Below are 17,082 nucleotides of genomic sequence, written 5' to 3' on the forward strand. Positions count from 1 at the left end.
TCCCCACGGCCATGTAAAGATATACCCAGGTATTTTCAGCACACAGATCGATAAAAGAAGCTTTTATCTAGCATCTTATACGACAAACACATCAAGAAACGGTTCTATGCTCAAGTTATTAAAGAGAAAGAGAAAGTCGACTAAAAGAATCGATCAATGTTACTTAGGACCAAATTCAATGTTTAGCTGGATTTGTGAAAGTAAAACAAATCCTAGCTAGCTCTGCATGATGATTTTGTTTGATTGTATTATTTTGTAAAGCCGCCGGGAAATACCAGCTGGTGATTTGTTTTTTTTTTTATGATATCTCCTTACTAGAAAACAGGCAAAAACTCACAAACAGGCTTCTTTTCATGGTATACAGTGTGATAATTAAGTAATCAATTAATCTCAATTAATTATCTCAACATCTGCCACTAACCATTCATAAATTTCGGTAACATACAATAAATTATTCAGAAATGACCTTTACAAATGTCCAAAACATACTCTTTAACAAATTTGTGGTGGTCCTGAAAAGGACCGTTTAGTCGTGATGGTTGAGTAATGCTGAGCTATTAGGGTGTTCAACAAGGATGAGGCTGGCGAGCTGTTAATTGTTTGGAGCAAGGTTGACGCGCTAGGCATTGATGACCCACAGCTACTCACGAGGAAACTGATATCGATCGCGACGCGGCTTCTTCTTCCCTTCTATGGATGCTCGCTGCTTTCAGGCTGCCTTTCGTGGTGTACTGGAGAACAATGTAAACGCCAGACGCCGAAACTGCTGCTACTGATGCTGCTGCTGCGGACACCGTCGACCGGGCACCACCACACACGGTGATTAAATGAGCACCTTCTAGTGAGATAGAATCGAATTCGATTTTTAAATCTGTTTTAGGGAATGCGCTGTTTGCAGGTAATCGGTGATAATTTTCATCACCATTGCAAAAGTTGGACATTGTTTATTTTTTAATAGTGACCTATTGAAAATTAATAGTGTTTATTTTAGAAATTTGCTAAATAAATTTCCAATCGTTTGGCTTGTTTAGAATTAAAATCCATCTGCTATTGACAGAGTTATATGTATGTGATCAACACCTGACCTCTTTTCGTAATGCGGTCGAATTTTATTATCTGAAATTGCACCCCCAAAAATGTTGCCGAAAGACGTAATCCTACGTAAAAAAATACTCTTTGCCAAATTTATGATGGTCATGAAAAGGACCGATTGTCGTGATGGTTGAGTAATGCTGATCTATTAAGGTGTTCAACACGGATAAGGCTGGCGAGCTGTATGTTACATGGAACTCACAAACAGGCTGCTTTTTCATGGTATACACAGTGTGATGTTCAATAATCAATTAATTATCTCAACATTTAGTGGCAGACCATTCAAAAATTTTGGTAACATACAAAAATTATATAATTCATATTAATTTCCTATGCCGATCGAAACAAACATTATGACGTCACTACAAGGGTGACTGAGTAAACGAATCGTGCGAATCGAAATGAAAACCGAGTGAAAACGAATTGCACCAATACATTCAGGCCTACAATTCCACACCTTCTATAGACCAGGTTGAGCTTTGATAGTTAGCTGCTTACGGGAACTGACATCCGATTGATGACATATACAATATCCAAAACATAAATACTCATTAACAAATTTGTGGTGGTTCTGAAAAGGACCGTTTAGTCGTGAAGGTTGAGTAATACTGAGCTATTAGGGTGAGGCTGGGGAGCTGTTAATTGTTTGGAGCAAGGTTGACACGCTTGGCATAGATGACCCACAGCTACTCACGAGGAAACTGATTTCGATCCAGCGGCTTCTTCCTCCTTCTATGGGTGCTCATGTGGGCTCTGCAGCTTACAGGCAGAGCAGCCCGTGGTGTACTGGAGAACAATGTAAATGCCACACGCTGAAAGCAATGCTGTTGCTGATGCTGCAGGTGCTGACGTTGACGACCGGACACCACCACACACGGTGATTGAATGAGCACCATTCAGTGAGACAGGATCGAATTCGATTTTTAAATCTGTGTTAGGGAATGCGCTGTTTGCAGGTAATGGGTGATAATTTTGATCACCATTGCAACAGTTGGACATTTGTGTATTTTTCAATAGTGACCTATTGAAAATTAATAAAGTGTTCAATTTAGCAGATTGGTAGATAAATTCTCAATTCTTTGGTTTGTTTAGAATTAAAATTCATCTGCTATTGACAGAGGTATATGTGGTCAAAACCTGACCTATTTTCGTCCCGCGGTCGATTTTCGTTTTTTTGAAATTGCACCCCCAATATGTTGCCGAAAGACGTAATCCTACGTCAAAAGATTCCTTATTCTCGATTTGATTCAGATTTTCAAAACTTGCAGTTCAGTTAATGAGTTGGTTTTATTGATATATTCGCTTTTGAATGTAGGTATATGAACATTTTGTTTATGAAAATTTCCACCAAAAGTGCCAGCCCGCGTAACGTCAAAAAGAGCTGAAACATTCAGAGAGTGGTTATCGCACCAAAAGACACGGGTCTGGATGTTGGCCTGTGGAAAATATGAACTTTTATTTTTGGTGGTAATCTTGTTGATACGTTGTATAAGTTGCCTGTATTTGGCTGCAGTATACGAGCAGAATGCACACAATTAAATATGTAATCGATCATGAATTTTCGTTGAGGTTTTCGTAAAACACAGTGGCTTAAGCGCCACTCTAGATTAGGAGAGACCACTGGTCGTGTTTGGAATTAGCCCGATTTATGAGACCTTATCTCAGAGAACCTGTTGAACGGTTTCCGATTACTAATGGTACAACTAGCTTTATTAAAGGTAAAACGCTAAGTCCTTGTTACGTTTAATGTAAGATGCAGTTTAGAATTTCACAATAATTGAGCAAAAATACGATAATAACTGCACTCAGTGTAGTAATACGGCTATTTATAGCAAGTGGTCCAAACCCCTTCTTGGCTTGAAAACAAAAGCGCACAGAAAATTGCCTTGCTCACCGCTCGTGTTTGACACCGACATGCGAGACCGTTTTCCGTTCGAGACTACGCGAAAGGAGGGGAAAAAAGCACGCACACATACGAGGACACCGCCGCGGTCGTGAGAAGAAAAAATGGCAGTAAAAAAGTTATTGCTAGTGTAACCGCCATTGTGGCAGCGTCGAGCGCATCGCGTGTGCCAAAAGTTTCGCCGAAATCCGCGAGTGCCAACAAAGATCGAGTGGAAATAGACCCGGTGGAAGTAGGAAAATCGGCGAGACAAGTCCCTCACATTCCGGAGCCGGAGGATCGATCTCCAACACCGCGGACCGACGAAAAATGACCGTAAAGATTGGTTACAGATCGGGCTTGTTTAGTCGAGGAAACCAGAGAGAAATAAAGGTAATTTGTACGATGACAAGATGGCGGAGGGATCGCTAATTCCACTAATTCGCTCAGGCAGCACGCTTTGGTCAAGTTCGATCGGCATCAGCGATACGACGGTCGCAACACGGACGTTAGGAATCGGTCGAAAGACAAACCGGCTGGAAGACAAGTTTACACACCGGTTGGGAAACGGACGCCTCGTCAGGAACGCAACGTAGTCGAAGGTAATTCACGTAATAAAAGATGGCGAAGATGGTGCTAACGTGTTTTTGCGTGATTAGGCACGCTTCTAAATCGGCTTGATTTGACATCAGCGTTCAGCCGGCTGCCACACGGACCGTTTGGAAGACAACTGGAAGATATGAGAAGTGGAACGAGAAAGAAGCGTCCCAATTCGAGGATAAGTTCCACCACACAAGGATTATCCTTGCTGATACTAATCGAAGGCCTTTCAGGGCGCTTTTTTGTTCCTATTTCTGAGTCGTCTACGCAAGTGGTCGCAATTCATTCGACGAATTCTGACAGGACGGCGGCCGAAGACGGAAGCTTCCGACGGCCAGAAACGGAGGTCCGTGTAACGGTAAACCATCCTACGTTCGGTGTGTTGTCTAAGCAACGGAGATCCGTGAGACGTCAAGTGTTTGGGACGTTCGGCGAGTTGCCAGTAGCACGGTCAGCGATCGTCAAGTCGACGGTCGTAAGCGGAAGTGCGGAACGACGGGTGTTCGTGTACGTTCGGTGAATCGCCGGTCAGACGTCGACTACAACACGGTGCGTCGTGACATCCGTACGTCGACGAGGTACACCGGAGCTGCGAGGCCGTGCAGTAAACCTTTCGGTGGCAACATCGACGATGAAGAGGAGAAATATACTGTGAGTACGTTCCTGTTTACGTGATGGGCGGACGCTCTTGCGACACCGAAGAGAAGAAGGTCTAGGGGTGTTTAGCGAGTAGTGGATAGGAGCGAAAGAGCAATAAGGAATAAGAAGAGCCAGGAGCTAGGAAGGAGGAATGTGGGCGTTATGAAGGGATGAATAAATCATAATGTAACGATGTTACAAAATGATACCAGGCTAAAAATATGTACAACTTACTTTATTTTTTTGGCCCATGCCGCAGAATATTTAATTTGAAGCATGGGAATAGCAAGGGTTATTCTTGCACTTTCGTTTGATCTGAGAGCCCCTAGTGGTGGGAGGTTGAACCACAAAATTAAAAAAAAAAACAACTCGTTATGTAATCCTTTTTGGCTCATCTCTCTACCTAAGAAATGATAACGAATAGCCAGCTCAAGGACGGACTGATTATGTACATTCCGAGAGAACAAAAGCCTGGGAAACCGCGTCGGTTAAGTTTGGGGTGAATAGATACCATGAGGCGATGATCAACCTCTTCTTTATCTGATCGGCGAATAGAACAGACGTACCAGAAAAAAGTCAGTTAGTGCATTAAAGCAGTGAGTGAATGCCAATCAGGAACTATATAAAAGTTAAAGGTGGAAAAAAAAGAGAAAATTAAACGGCCCTTGTGCATTAGTTTTTTTAATTGAATAGAAAGACTAGAAAAAACCGTGCTGCTGTGCTTTGCCGCACGGGTACTATTCCCTCGAGTCGCAGGTAATATTGCATTATATAATACAACCTAACTATGTGCCACGTTTTTTCATATTTGTAATGCGAACGTTTGTTAATTCTCCTTGAAGGACACCAATCATCCTTCAAGTGAAGGTGTTCCCACCGGGTGTAGTAAATAGCGACCTGTCACGCTACACTAGGGACGAATCAGAAGTTCGGCGGCTTGTAGGCCTGTCCTCGTCGTCGTGCCAGCATTCGCCCCTCTAGGGCCATTCGAAGGTCATCCACGCCTTCCCGAGAGGAATTCGGAAGCCAACTACCGAATTTAGCCTCTCTTCGGCTCGAAGGGAATTCGGTGCAAAAGTCGACCGCGTATATCATCAGGACACCGGGTGCGAATTTCGATTGACGCCAACAAGGATACGCACCATCGATTGCTCGGCTATTTTTGCCCGCCACGTTCGAGTGTCGGTTCAGTCCACCAACTGTGGCTTGGCTAATTGGCCGTCGAATTCGCCGCCGCTTCCACGGACACACACTCTCCAATAGTTCAACTTGGTACCGCCTTGATCGAACGCCGATACAGCGGTACGAATCAGTGAGGATTGCAACACCACGGCCGGGATTCCGGTAGGTGGCACTGCCAGTTCGCATTAGTGTCCCAGCTAGTACACCGCTGAATACGATCGACTCACTCATCGTCGGTGGCTAGACTCGCTCACTGACCAGCCGTTGGCTGTATGCAACAGTACCATCGAAGAAGGACATCCGAGTAAGGACTCGCCGATCCGTCGCAGGATCAACCAGGTCAGAGATTTTATTTAGTTTTTAATAAACGTTCGCAGTTTAGAAACGGAACCGCACAAGCTAAACTAGAAAAAAACATTAGGCCTAGAAGGTGAGAAACACTAGCAATAAAAAAAATGAAATCCAGGAGGTTCAAGCAAGTAATATCGAATAGATTTCAATAGCACAAGCGACAGACCGAAAGAAAGTCGGAGGTTGATCAACGTGTTGTTTAATTTTCGGTCGATACATCTTTCCCATCGTGGGTTTCTTTTGAGGTTGCGAATGGGACGGTAGATTGCGAAGCGAGTTGTCGGGATTATTTGAGAAACAGAAAGACTCGCCTTGAGGAGTCTCGCCGGGAAAACTTGCTGATCCACATGCAAGCAGATTAGAACCGCTTGCTTGGCGCATAAGTGGAGAAAGTTGTCTGATTCTGGCCTCGTAACGCGTGAACCGTTACAATAAGTCAAAATGAGATTCAACCCTGTTTACTTTTGTTGGTGCACATGCCTGTAAGTGTTTGTGATTTTGTCCGCTTTGGTAGTTTTGAAGTTTTGGCTCTACCGTTACCGGAGTACTGTAACATCCTGTAGAACCGCAAGTATTAACGGAACGAAAAAATTACTCTGACTTACCCAAAACATGAACGAAACGGAAAGAGAAAGAAGGAATGCTTACTCAACTGAGCGAGAACCGAAGGAAAAACTGAACGTAAGATAGCGAGTGTCTTTTATTCCAGGGAAAAACATTCTAAAGCATTAAAACTAATATTCAATCTTTATTAAAATCTATTATTGAGTTCGTTTATTCGGGTTGGACTTCTGGATTAGTGTACGGAAATGAGCAAATCATGGCCATGAATAAAAACATGCTCTAACATACCTGCGCAGGTTTTTCGATGCAACGAACGACGGCTCCATGAAGGCTGACGGTGGGGACTCGACGACTTGATGATGACGGTGAGGTGTGATGGCGCCGCACAAGAGCTGCAGTATGGCGAGCAGCGATGGAAGGTGACTCGTGCGCAGTATGGCCGAACTAGAGTTGCGAAGGGAGTGACGGCTGGACGGAAGACTTCCGATTTATTACGTTGAGAGCTGAGCATCGCCCGCAGTTGTGCCTTCCCGGGAGATCCGCTCCGTAGAGAATAGAGGGCCAACTTACCACCGCACGGCTTCGCGTAATAAGCTTCCGCTATGACCGCCCGGGATGAAATGAAATCCGCCCCTCTCCTTGGGTTGAATCCGGACCGTGGGACACTCTTGGCTACGCACTCAAATGGTCCGCGCTCACGGACAAATTGGTCCACGGGGTTTGTAGCGGGAACCCTTTCAACGGTTAATGTGCGACCGTCGGGAAAATTTCGCTCCGAGGAACTTCACGCTTCTCCGTTAAGCTACTTTTAATAGGCTGGCCTTCACTTGGGCGCACGAGTCTGATGATCCGTTTCACACGGACGACGGGAAAGATGCTTAAACGGAACCCCTTGTCCGGCCTTGCGACAGTCGAATCGAAGATATTTTTCCAGCACCACTAAAAAAATTTAATGGATATTTTTGCTACATTTTTAAGGCAAGGCCAAATGCACAAACGATTTTAAACGAGAACTTAATTCGCGCACTTCTGTTCACCAGCCGATTCGAAAGCGAAATGCACGAGTCAGAGTACTTTTCGCAGGGAAGACATTTTCTAACGACATTCTTCTTTTGAAATTAGGGTCGCCTTTTTAAATCGATTTCTTTATTTAAAAATTGCGCCAATCTAAACGAATGGCGAAGTATTTCAGGGCCAATGACGTTTATATAAGGTCTGGGCCAAAGGGCTTATTGGTGTTAGTGAAATTTGCAAATGTTTAGTGGTGTTCGTATTTCATTGCAATGGTTATCTTTTTAAACGAAACAGCTGTTGGCAGTGACGTATTTCTATCTGTCGCAGCTGTTCAGCAATGTTTACAACATTTTTGCTTCTAACACCAGCAAGCTGCCTGTTGGCCCAGACCTTATATAATGGCATTGTTCCAGAGCGCCATCCGAAAGCATGTGCAAAGATGAGCTTTTTATAGAAAACTATAGCAAAAGTTTTTTACACCTAAGCATAAACTACGCGTTCTTCAACATAGAACTTCACGAAACGCTCAAATATTTCACTACTGAATGAATTCTAAATGAAAAAAGTAAGAAGTTGTATCCAAGACACGACCGTAGATTTGACGTAGGATTACGTGCTCAGTATCAATATTCGGCGACTGTGTTAGGGAGACCACTTTTTCCTATAATGGAAACGTCTCGTTTTCTGATGACAAAATTACGCATTTTTGTACATAAAACGCACGGAATTTTTTGGTTCATTCAATAGATAACAAAAAAAAAAGCGAAAATTGATTGGAGGAATTTCTTGCTAACATTTTCCATTCGCTAGATATTCGCGATCAATCATATACATTCGAGATTTTTTGACTTTTTCTAGCATACTGGATAAAACCTTACCTTAATTCGAAGTGTTTCTGGTTAATGTATAAGGTTATGTGGTATTCAGTCATTGCGAGATTTTTTTTTGTACCACTTCAATACTGTTACGCATTTTACCACAAATGTTTCGTTGCTGGGTTCATTGCCAAAGAGCTTTGGGGGCATATGGCTGGCAGCAAGTCAAGCGAACGTTCAATGAAAATTAACTCTTAAACAACAATAATACATGGCGGTCCTGAAAAGAACCGTTTCGTCCTGATGGTTGAGTAATGCTGAGCTATTAGCGCATTCAACACGGAGGGTGATGCGTTTGACATAGATGGTGAGCCGCTGATGACTAGCAACTGAATCCGCGGCTTCTTCCTCGTCTTTCGATGAACCGAAGGCTCTTAACGGCAGCCTTGATAACTACCTGCTTGCGGGGAGCCTTTCGTTGTGTACTCGATAACAATGTTAAACGCCATGCGCCGAAAACACTGCTGCTGATGATGACAACCGACCGGACACCACCACACACGGTGATTGAAAAAGCACTGTTCGGCGAGACCGAATGGAATTCGGTTTTGAAATCTGTGTTAGGGAAAGCGCTTTTTGCAGTGACCTATTGGAAATTGATAAAGTGTTCATTTTAGCAGATTTGTAGACAAATTCCCAATCGATTGTCTTGTTTAGAATTAAAATCCATGCGGTATTGACAGAGTTATAAGTGGTCAAAACCTGACCACTTTTCGTGACGCGGTTGATTTTGTTTTTTTTTTTTAATTGCACCCCCAATATGTTGCCGAAAAACGTAATGCTTCGTCAAAACATTAATTTTAATTTTAGTTGAACTTAATCGATAAAATATTTACAAAAACCGCACAGCGTTACAAATAATATATCCATAATACTAACTTGAATCTTGATGCTGTATTCAACAAATTTGTTCCTTTTAGTTTAAACTATATGTGCTGAAACTCTGAGCTTAATCGAGTTTGTTGAACCAGTTCTATGCACGAAAGAGTGAAGGAATGATATTTCTCCCGAGGGGGCGACACATCTAAATCTCATTTCTAGATGCTCAACAAATCTTATACTAGCGAATCGATCTTCGAAAAATCTTCATTCATTTCTCGCATCTACTTGCATCACGCATCATATTTTTGCAGGAAATCTTCATAATCGTCATCAATCTTCTTTCTACCTACACAGCGTGCGCGCAGCTAACCACAGCATAACACAAATTTTCCTTCATCGTAGATAGAGTCGCCCCCCTCGATTTCTCCATGCATTTCAACCAATATCCCCATATCAATTTTAAATCAAAGCGCCAGCTCGTGTTACATCCGAATGAGCTGAAATTTTCAGAGAGTAGTTTTTTTCATTTAATGGCACAAATATAGGGGTTGGCCCTTGAAAAACATGATTTTTTCCCATATTAATGTAGACCAGTCTAATACGCACATATGCAGCTTTATGATCAACTGCATCTCCAATAGACACGATAAGCCTCGCTCTCACACACACAAGCCATTTGGTTTCATCCCGTAGCTCGACGACAGGTTGGCTTTCAGTTTGCATTGACAAACGGAGAACCCGTGTCCGCATGTACATGGTCACCTGCAGTCTAGTGCATCATCCCTGGTAAAATTGCATTGCGCTGTGATCAGTTTAACAGGCGGAAACTGTTGCTACTTTCTCTTTCTCCTTCCTGCTGTTGTTAGCACAGTACCCACTCGTATATTGATGATTGAAAAAAAGGGCCACTTCCTCATATTGAGTTTCGCTCAACGGGGGAAAAAAAGCGGACAGTCATCGACCGACCGGTGGCGGTCTGTGGTCGGAAGCGTCGTCATCAGTTTGCCGTTTGACAAGGAAGCTGACGTCGTCGACCGGTAGGTGGTGGACGAAATGTTTTGCATCTTTAGCATGTCCCGGATGTGGGGTGGTGGGTGGGTGACGGATGAAGAAACTATGAACAAGTAGGCAACATTTTTGAGGCCTTACTGCTTCACCCTCTTTCCAGACGGAGAATGTGCGATATCTCTCCAACCTACCACCCACAACCACAGGATGGCAAATATGTATGTGGTCAAATGGTAAATGTTGAGGTTTAAATATTGTCAATCAATTTCCTGTAGGTACAGCCAGCTACCTCTTTCCCATGTTTGCGTGAACGAACGAACCCGGCATAATGGCAACCGGGGAGAAATATCCTATCGAATTCCTAACATTTTTTCCTTTTTCTTTTCGCATCTCTCCCCCGTCGTAGGTTTTCATCAAAGATGCAATAGCAATGCGTTGGTTTTTCACCGTCGGTTGGATTCTTCCGGTGGCGCTCATATCAATCTATGCAACCGTGCGGAATAAGTACACGCTCGACACGGAACAGTAAGTATCAGATCGAAAAGGGACAGACCAACTGAACTGGACGGAGCAGTTGTAAATCTTATCAATTTATGTTCTGTTATGATTTGCGGATACTGGCGATGAGATGCGGAGCAATGCAGCGATGTCTGAAGCAGGGTCAAATTCGAGGAGGAGCAAAAGGGGCAATTTACTTGGAGGATGAGCAAATATTTGATGTGCTTTTTTTAATTTATCATATTTTTTTTTCTGCTGATGCAAATTATTTGATTTTACATTCAACCATAAAGTTTCGATCTGCCAATATATCTGAGCAATCAGATGCTCAGATGCTCAGGTCAGCAATTTTTGAGTTAAGGTAAAAAATCTTTTTATTTGCTGAACATCGAAAGGATTTTTCTTTAGAAGATTGATTTTGAAACATTGACGTTTTGACAATTTTGAAGCTAAATGTAAGCATGAGTCATGGATGTTTCCAATCCCTTTTCAATTTTTACTGAATTGAGTATTAGTACAAGACACTGAAGAAGTCTGCACATTGTAGACGAAATACGCGTATCTGTCAAGGATAAGCAAATAAAGTAGTGGAATTAAATGGAAAATACTAATCCTTCTCTCTCTCATTATGAATTGTATTGTTTTTGTGAAGCAGAGAATAAACGCAACTCTAAACTAAATACCGCTATTCGGGAGCAAATTTATCGCACAAAACGTAAATATGGAAATTAGTTCTAACATGAGAGAAAATATACAAACTCATGATTATACAATCATAGGCTATGATAATGCTATCGTTATGTATGATTAGTTATTTCATTGAGGGTTTTGTTTTTGGACGTTTCTCAAATTGCAAAATATAGATATTGGGTGAAAATTATAAACGCGCCTAAATGTAGGCATTTTTTATACAAAATGCAAATCGTTAAATTCTAACATTGGAAACATTTAAAAACATAAAAAAAAAAAATAGATTGATAAGCACTTAGTTCACAACAACTGTGACTTTCAAGTTAAGGACAACAATCGTTCCAACCCTATGATTGGTATGATTGACAACTTATATACAATATTAGGCAACGTCAATTAAATAAAATTGAAAATTATGCAGAAAAATCTAAATTGATTGATGAGCTTTTTAGTTGGCGTCTCCTGTATTTCAGCTGCTGCTTTCTCCATGGCCTCGATCAGCGCCCTTTCGGAAGTCACGGATCTCACCCTCAGCGCATCCTGTTCACGTTCGGCAGCAATCATGGCGGATTTGATGCCCGTCACCATTTCCTTTATTGCCTTGTGGACGTTGCTCTTATCCTTGACGAAGTCATGGAGTTCATTGATCCTCCTTCTGACCTCCATTAATTTGGTCTTCGCAAGCTGCAATCCTTCTTGGGGTGTGCTGCAGCTGGATTTCTGTGTGAACACCTGGTTTAGCATAAGACCCAGCTCTCCTTGGTGTTATTGCTGCTCACCTTGGGGCTTACTGCTGCTGCTGGAACTCGCTGTGGCCTCCAGGTTCAACAGTAGTTCGCTCCTCCGTTTTCACTGTCTGGCGTCTTGCCATCGTCTTTCATATTTTTTTGGGTTTTCTCGTTTTCTTAGTTTTTATTCTTTTCTCCATTCTGTTGGTCCCCCCTCCGGGCCGCTATCTCCACTCGTTGTATGTGGTCGCCTATCGTGATCCCATGGTTATCTATGCAAGCAGGGAGGCCATGCTAGGGTTGACACGGTCCTTAATGGGGGCCGTGTTCAGAGCCAGATCGGCGTAAGTCAGGAATGTTACATCTGAGCCTACTACTCACCAACCACCAAATGGTGACGAGTTTTGAACGTTTCCGGAGGCCTGCCAAGGTTTTACCGGGACTGGGGCAGCCGCACTATTAGCCCACTCGCCATTTCAAGGTGTCATCCTTCTTTACTTAGGGAGCAGAATAGCACGACTGTCAGCCCTGTAGCGTGGTATCCAATTCATTGTGCCGTGTCGTGTCCATAATTCCATGCCGCGTCCAGTATGCCGGAATTAGGATCTTACTGGCGTCGATCCTAATGTGCCGGTTGGCACTCCTGCGGGTTGACGAAGCATTTCCTCTATCTCTGTGCTATGGTTACCGCGCCAGAGTTCGCGTCGTACCCCCTCACTTTGCTATGTGTGTGTGTGTGTGTGTGTGTGTGTGTGTGTGTGTGTGTGTGTGTGTGTGTGTGTGTGTCTCGGTGTTTGTGTGTGTGTGTGTGTGTGTGTGTGTGTGTCTCGGTGTTTGTGTGTGTGTGTGTGTGTGTGTGTGTGTGTGTGTGAGTGTGTGTGTGTGTGTGTGTGTGTGTGTGTGTGTGTGTGTATGTGTGTGTGTGTGTGTGTGTGTGTGTGTGTGTGTGTGTGTGTGTGTGTGTGTGTGTGTGTGTGTGTGTGTGTGTGTGTGTGTGTGTGTGTGTGTGTGTGTGTGTGTGTGTGTGTGTGTGTGTGTGTGTGTGTGTGTGTGTGTGTGTGTGTGTGTGTCTGTGTGTCGGTGTGGGTGTGTGTGTGTGTGTTTTTTTTTTTTTTTTTTTTTTTTGGGCAAGTAGGAAACTTTCAAAAAGGCCATCGTGCCACCGTTTGACGACTGGGCGCACAGTCACGGTGACACGGTGTGTGGGATTCTTACCGCACTAAAACCTCCTTAGACGCCTTGCCCTTTTCCCCCGGAACCACTTGTCGTATTACTTCGGAGGGGGCCGTGCATTACGCACCTCACTTTACCTCAGCTAATTGGCGCTTCCAGTTCGCTGATCGTCTCTCCAATTTGTGAGCCATTTAGCTCCCAGCGTCACGCTCTACTCGCTTATCCCCGGCGGCGGATTCAGCTTACTCCGACGGAGAGTTCTCCCGGCTTCGGCTTTCAGTTCGCACTTGTGCACATTACTACTTTCTAGCTGGTCCTCTCGCCATTTTCGCTGCAGCGCTGACATGATCAGCGTTACTGCTCTGCTGACGGCATTAAAGGTGCCCTCCTCTCGACACATTTCTTCGACGACATTCTCCGTGCTAAGGGCGAGCATATCCTCTCGCACATCATCAAATCTAGGACATTCGAAGACCACGTGCTCTGGTGATTCTTCCACATTCCCACACTCCGGACAGAAGGGTGACGTTGTGTGTCCGAACCGATGCAGGTACTTCCTGAAGCAGCCATGACCAGACAGGAACTGCGTCAAGTGGAAGTTGACTTCTCCATGCTTCCTGTTCACCCACGTCGAAAGAATCGGTATTGGCCTGTGTGTCCATCTACCGTTCTCTGCTGCATCCCACTCCTACTGCCACTTAGCCATCGATTCCGTTCTCACCATTTTTCGTACTCCTCTGGTTTCTCTCGTCATATAGCACTCGTAGTCCTCCTCCAAGCTGATGCTGATTGGGATCATACTGGTGATAACGCATACAGCCTACATCGAAATGGTTCTGTACGCACTCACGACTCGCATGACCATGAGCCGGAACGTACTGCTGAATTTCCTTTGGTTCTGCTTCGTTTTCAGCGCTTCAATCCAGGTTGGCCCTCCGTACCTTAGTATCGATGAGGACACACTAGCCAGAAGACGCCTCTTGCTGCTGCTTGGACCAGAATTGTTCGGCATGATTCTGGCTATTGCGTTGATGGCCTTCGCCGCCTTCTCGCACGCATATTCGATGTGGCTGTTAAAGTTTAGCCAGTCGTCGACCATCACTCCCAGATACTTCAGCACGCGCTTCGAAACAATGGTGTGCTCTCCAACGGTAATTTCTGCCCGCTGCATTGCTTTGCAGTTACTGACCAACATCACTTCTGTTTTGTGGTGGGCTATCTGCAGCTTCGCTCCTTGCATCCAGTTACCAATCGTATCTATCGCCTCGGCCGCCAGCATTTCCACTTCTTCCAGCGTCTCACCGGTTACCGTCAAGACGACATCGTCCGCAAACCCAATGATCTCAACTCCTTTGGGCAGCTTGAGCGTCAGCACGCCATTATACATTCCGTTCCACAGCGTGGGACCTAGAATGGAGCCTTGGGGAACCCCCGCCGTGATTCTAAGCGATTTCTGCCCCGTGTCTGTCGCGTAGACCAGGACCCGGTTCTGGAAGTAACTACTTAGAATCCTGCAGAGGTAGTCTGGAACCCTCATTCTATGAAGCGCCTTGACGATGGCCTCCCAGCAATTGAATGCATTCTTCACATCAATCGTAATCACGGCGCATGATCGATTTCCTCTCCGCTTCTGTTTGAATGCTTTCTCGGCTCTGTCAATCACTATCCGAATTGTATCCACCGTCGATCTCCCTTTCCGGAATCCGAACTGCCTCTCCAACAATCCGTGTTCACTCTCCGTGCATTTCGTTAGCCTTTACAGGATGATCCTCTCCAAGAGCTTTCCGACAGTATCCAGCAAGCATATTGGCCTATACGATGCAGGATCCCCGGTCGGTTTTCCGGGCTTCGGCAACAGCACAAGCTTTTGTACCTTCCACCTATAAGGGAACTGACCCTCGTCCAGACATTTCTGCAGCACCATCCTGAACATGTCCGGGAACGTCTGGATCGCCGCCTTTAACTCCACGTTGGGAATTCCTTCCGGGTCGGGAGCTTTATTCGCCTTCAACCCTTTCGCTGCTGCTATGAGTTCCTCGTTGGAGACTTGTTCAACGTTGTCTTCATCTACCTCACCATATGGTGTAGGTGGGCAGTTCGTTGGATCATGCTGTGGGAAAAGTCCCTCCACAATGACTTTCAGCTTGTTGGGACACATTTCAATCGGCATCGTTGGACCTCTGATCTTCGCCATCGCGACTCGGTATGCGTTGCCCCAGGGATTGGCATCGGCGTCGCGGCACAGCTCCTTGAAACTATTTGATTTGCTCAGCTTTATCTTTCGTTTCAGTGCAGCTCTGTCTGCTTCTGTTCTTGCTCTCTGAGCACGCCTTCTGGCTAGAAGACAAGTAGCACGGAGGGTGCTAATTTCCTCGTTCCACCAGTAAGCTGGACGCCGCCTGTTCGTTGGCTCCAGTTTTCTCGGCATAGTTGTGTCACATGCCCTTGCTAATGATTCGGTGAACTCGTTCGCACTTAGACCCAGGACGCTGCTGTCTATCCTTAGAGCTTCGATGAAGAAATCCTTATTGAATGCCTTCGTCTTCCACTTCCGCTCGCTTACTTTCGTCCTCCGCATTTCCACCGGTGTCCGTTCCCGATACTGTACCGAATCGCCTGATGGTCACTATGGGTGTACTCTTCGCACACTCTCCAGTTCATATTTGCCATTAGCGACGTACTGCAGAAAGTGACGTCGATAATGGATTCCCTACCATCTTAACGGAAGGTACTGATGGTTCCTAAGTTGGCCAGACTGACGTTCAACTTTGCCAGAGCTTCCAGCAGGCTATACCCTCTTGCGTTGATACACCTGCTCCCCCAATCCAGTGCCCAAGCATTGAAATCTCCTGCGATGACGACTGGTCTCCGTCCAATGAGCTCTCCGGTGAGCCCATCTAGCATCTGGTGGAACTGCTCAATTGTCCATCTCGGGGGTGCATAGCAACTACATACAAAGATTCCATTGATTTTGGCGATCACGAAACCTTCATATGAGCTTGCCACCACTTGTTGTATGGGATACCTGCCCATGACTTGTATGGCCGCCATTCCTGCTCTATCCACCACCCAGTTACCATTATCGAGAGGGACTCGATATGGCTCTGCAATGATTGCAACGTCGCACTTTGTTTCCGTTGTTGACTGCCACAACAGTTGCTGTGCTTTGTTGCAATGATTGAGATTTATTTGAGTTGCCTTCATTATTGCTGGCCCACCATCGCCTTCTTGAACGCTGGGCACCTGAAGCTTCCCGTCACATGGCCGTTTCTGTCCTCCTTTTTTGCAGAGCATAAACCTCGGTTGCTTTGTACAGTCTTTTGCAACGTTTCCCTTCTCTCCGCATTTCCTGCACAGATCAGCATTAGTAGCATCTCTCCATTTTCTTAGAAACCCGAGGAATAGCTATCAACGGGCACACTGACCACCCAACCTTGATTGGGCCTGTCTTCAGCAGTTCGTTAGCTGCGTCCGAAGGAAGTCGTATCGACGCTGTCTGCGTGCCACCATACGCCTTCCTCAACCGAATTGCCATCGGTACGTCTCCTAGGTTGAATTGCACCTTCAGCGCACTTTTCAACTCGTCTTCTGTTATGATCTCGTCCAGATCCCTGCACTCGACCACTGACTCCTGGGATAAGGCTCTTACGTTCGCCGTCCCGCCAAGAGATTTTTCGACGAGCTCCTTAAAAGCTGCGCTCTTAACCGTAGGGTCCCTTTTCAGCTCGAATAGCATCTCGCCTTTCTGGGTTCGCCTGGTTTTCACCACGTTCTCGCCTAGTTGTTTCAACTCCAGATCCTCTCTCACTTTCCGGAGGAGTGCTGCGTAGGACGTTTTGTCCTTCGCCTCAACAACCAGAGCGTCACCCTTGCTTTTCTCCCTACGAGGCCTGGGCTTCTCCTTATTCTTCCTGTCTTCCTTCTTCCTCGCTTTCTCTTCCTTCTTCCTAACTTCATCTTCCTT

General features: G+C 45.0%; 1 protein-coding gene across 1 annotated transcript in view; it reads left to right on the forward strand.

Moving 5' to 3' along the window:
• Positions 1-17,082, forward strand: part of LOC135699763 (calcitonin gene-related peptide type 1 receptor-like) — a 199,363-nt gene that overhangs the window by 169,661 nt on the left and 12,620 nt on the right. Inside the window, exon 8 of the mRNA XM_065220083.1 lies at positions 10,436-10,554. Coding sequence (XP_065076155.1) covers positions 10,436-10,554 — 119 coding nt within the window. The remainder of the gene's footprint in view (positions 1-10,435; positions 10,555-17,082) is intronic.

Source organism: Ochlerotatus camptorhynchus, unplaced genomic scaffold, assembly GCF_037179485.1.
Source record: "Ochlerotatus camptorhynchus isolate MF236.1 unplaced genomic scaffold, CSIRO-AGI_Acam_v1.1 ptg000114l, whole genome shotgun sequence".
Taxonomy (NCBI): Eukaryota; Metazoa; Arthropoda; class Insecta; order Diptera; family Culicidae; genus Ochlerotatus; species Ochlerotatus camptorhynchus.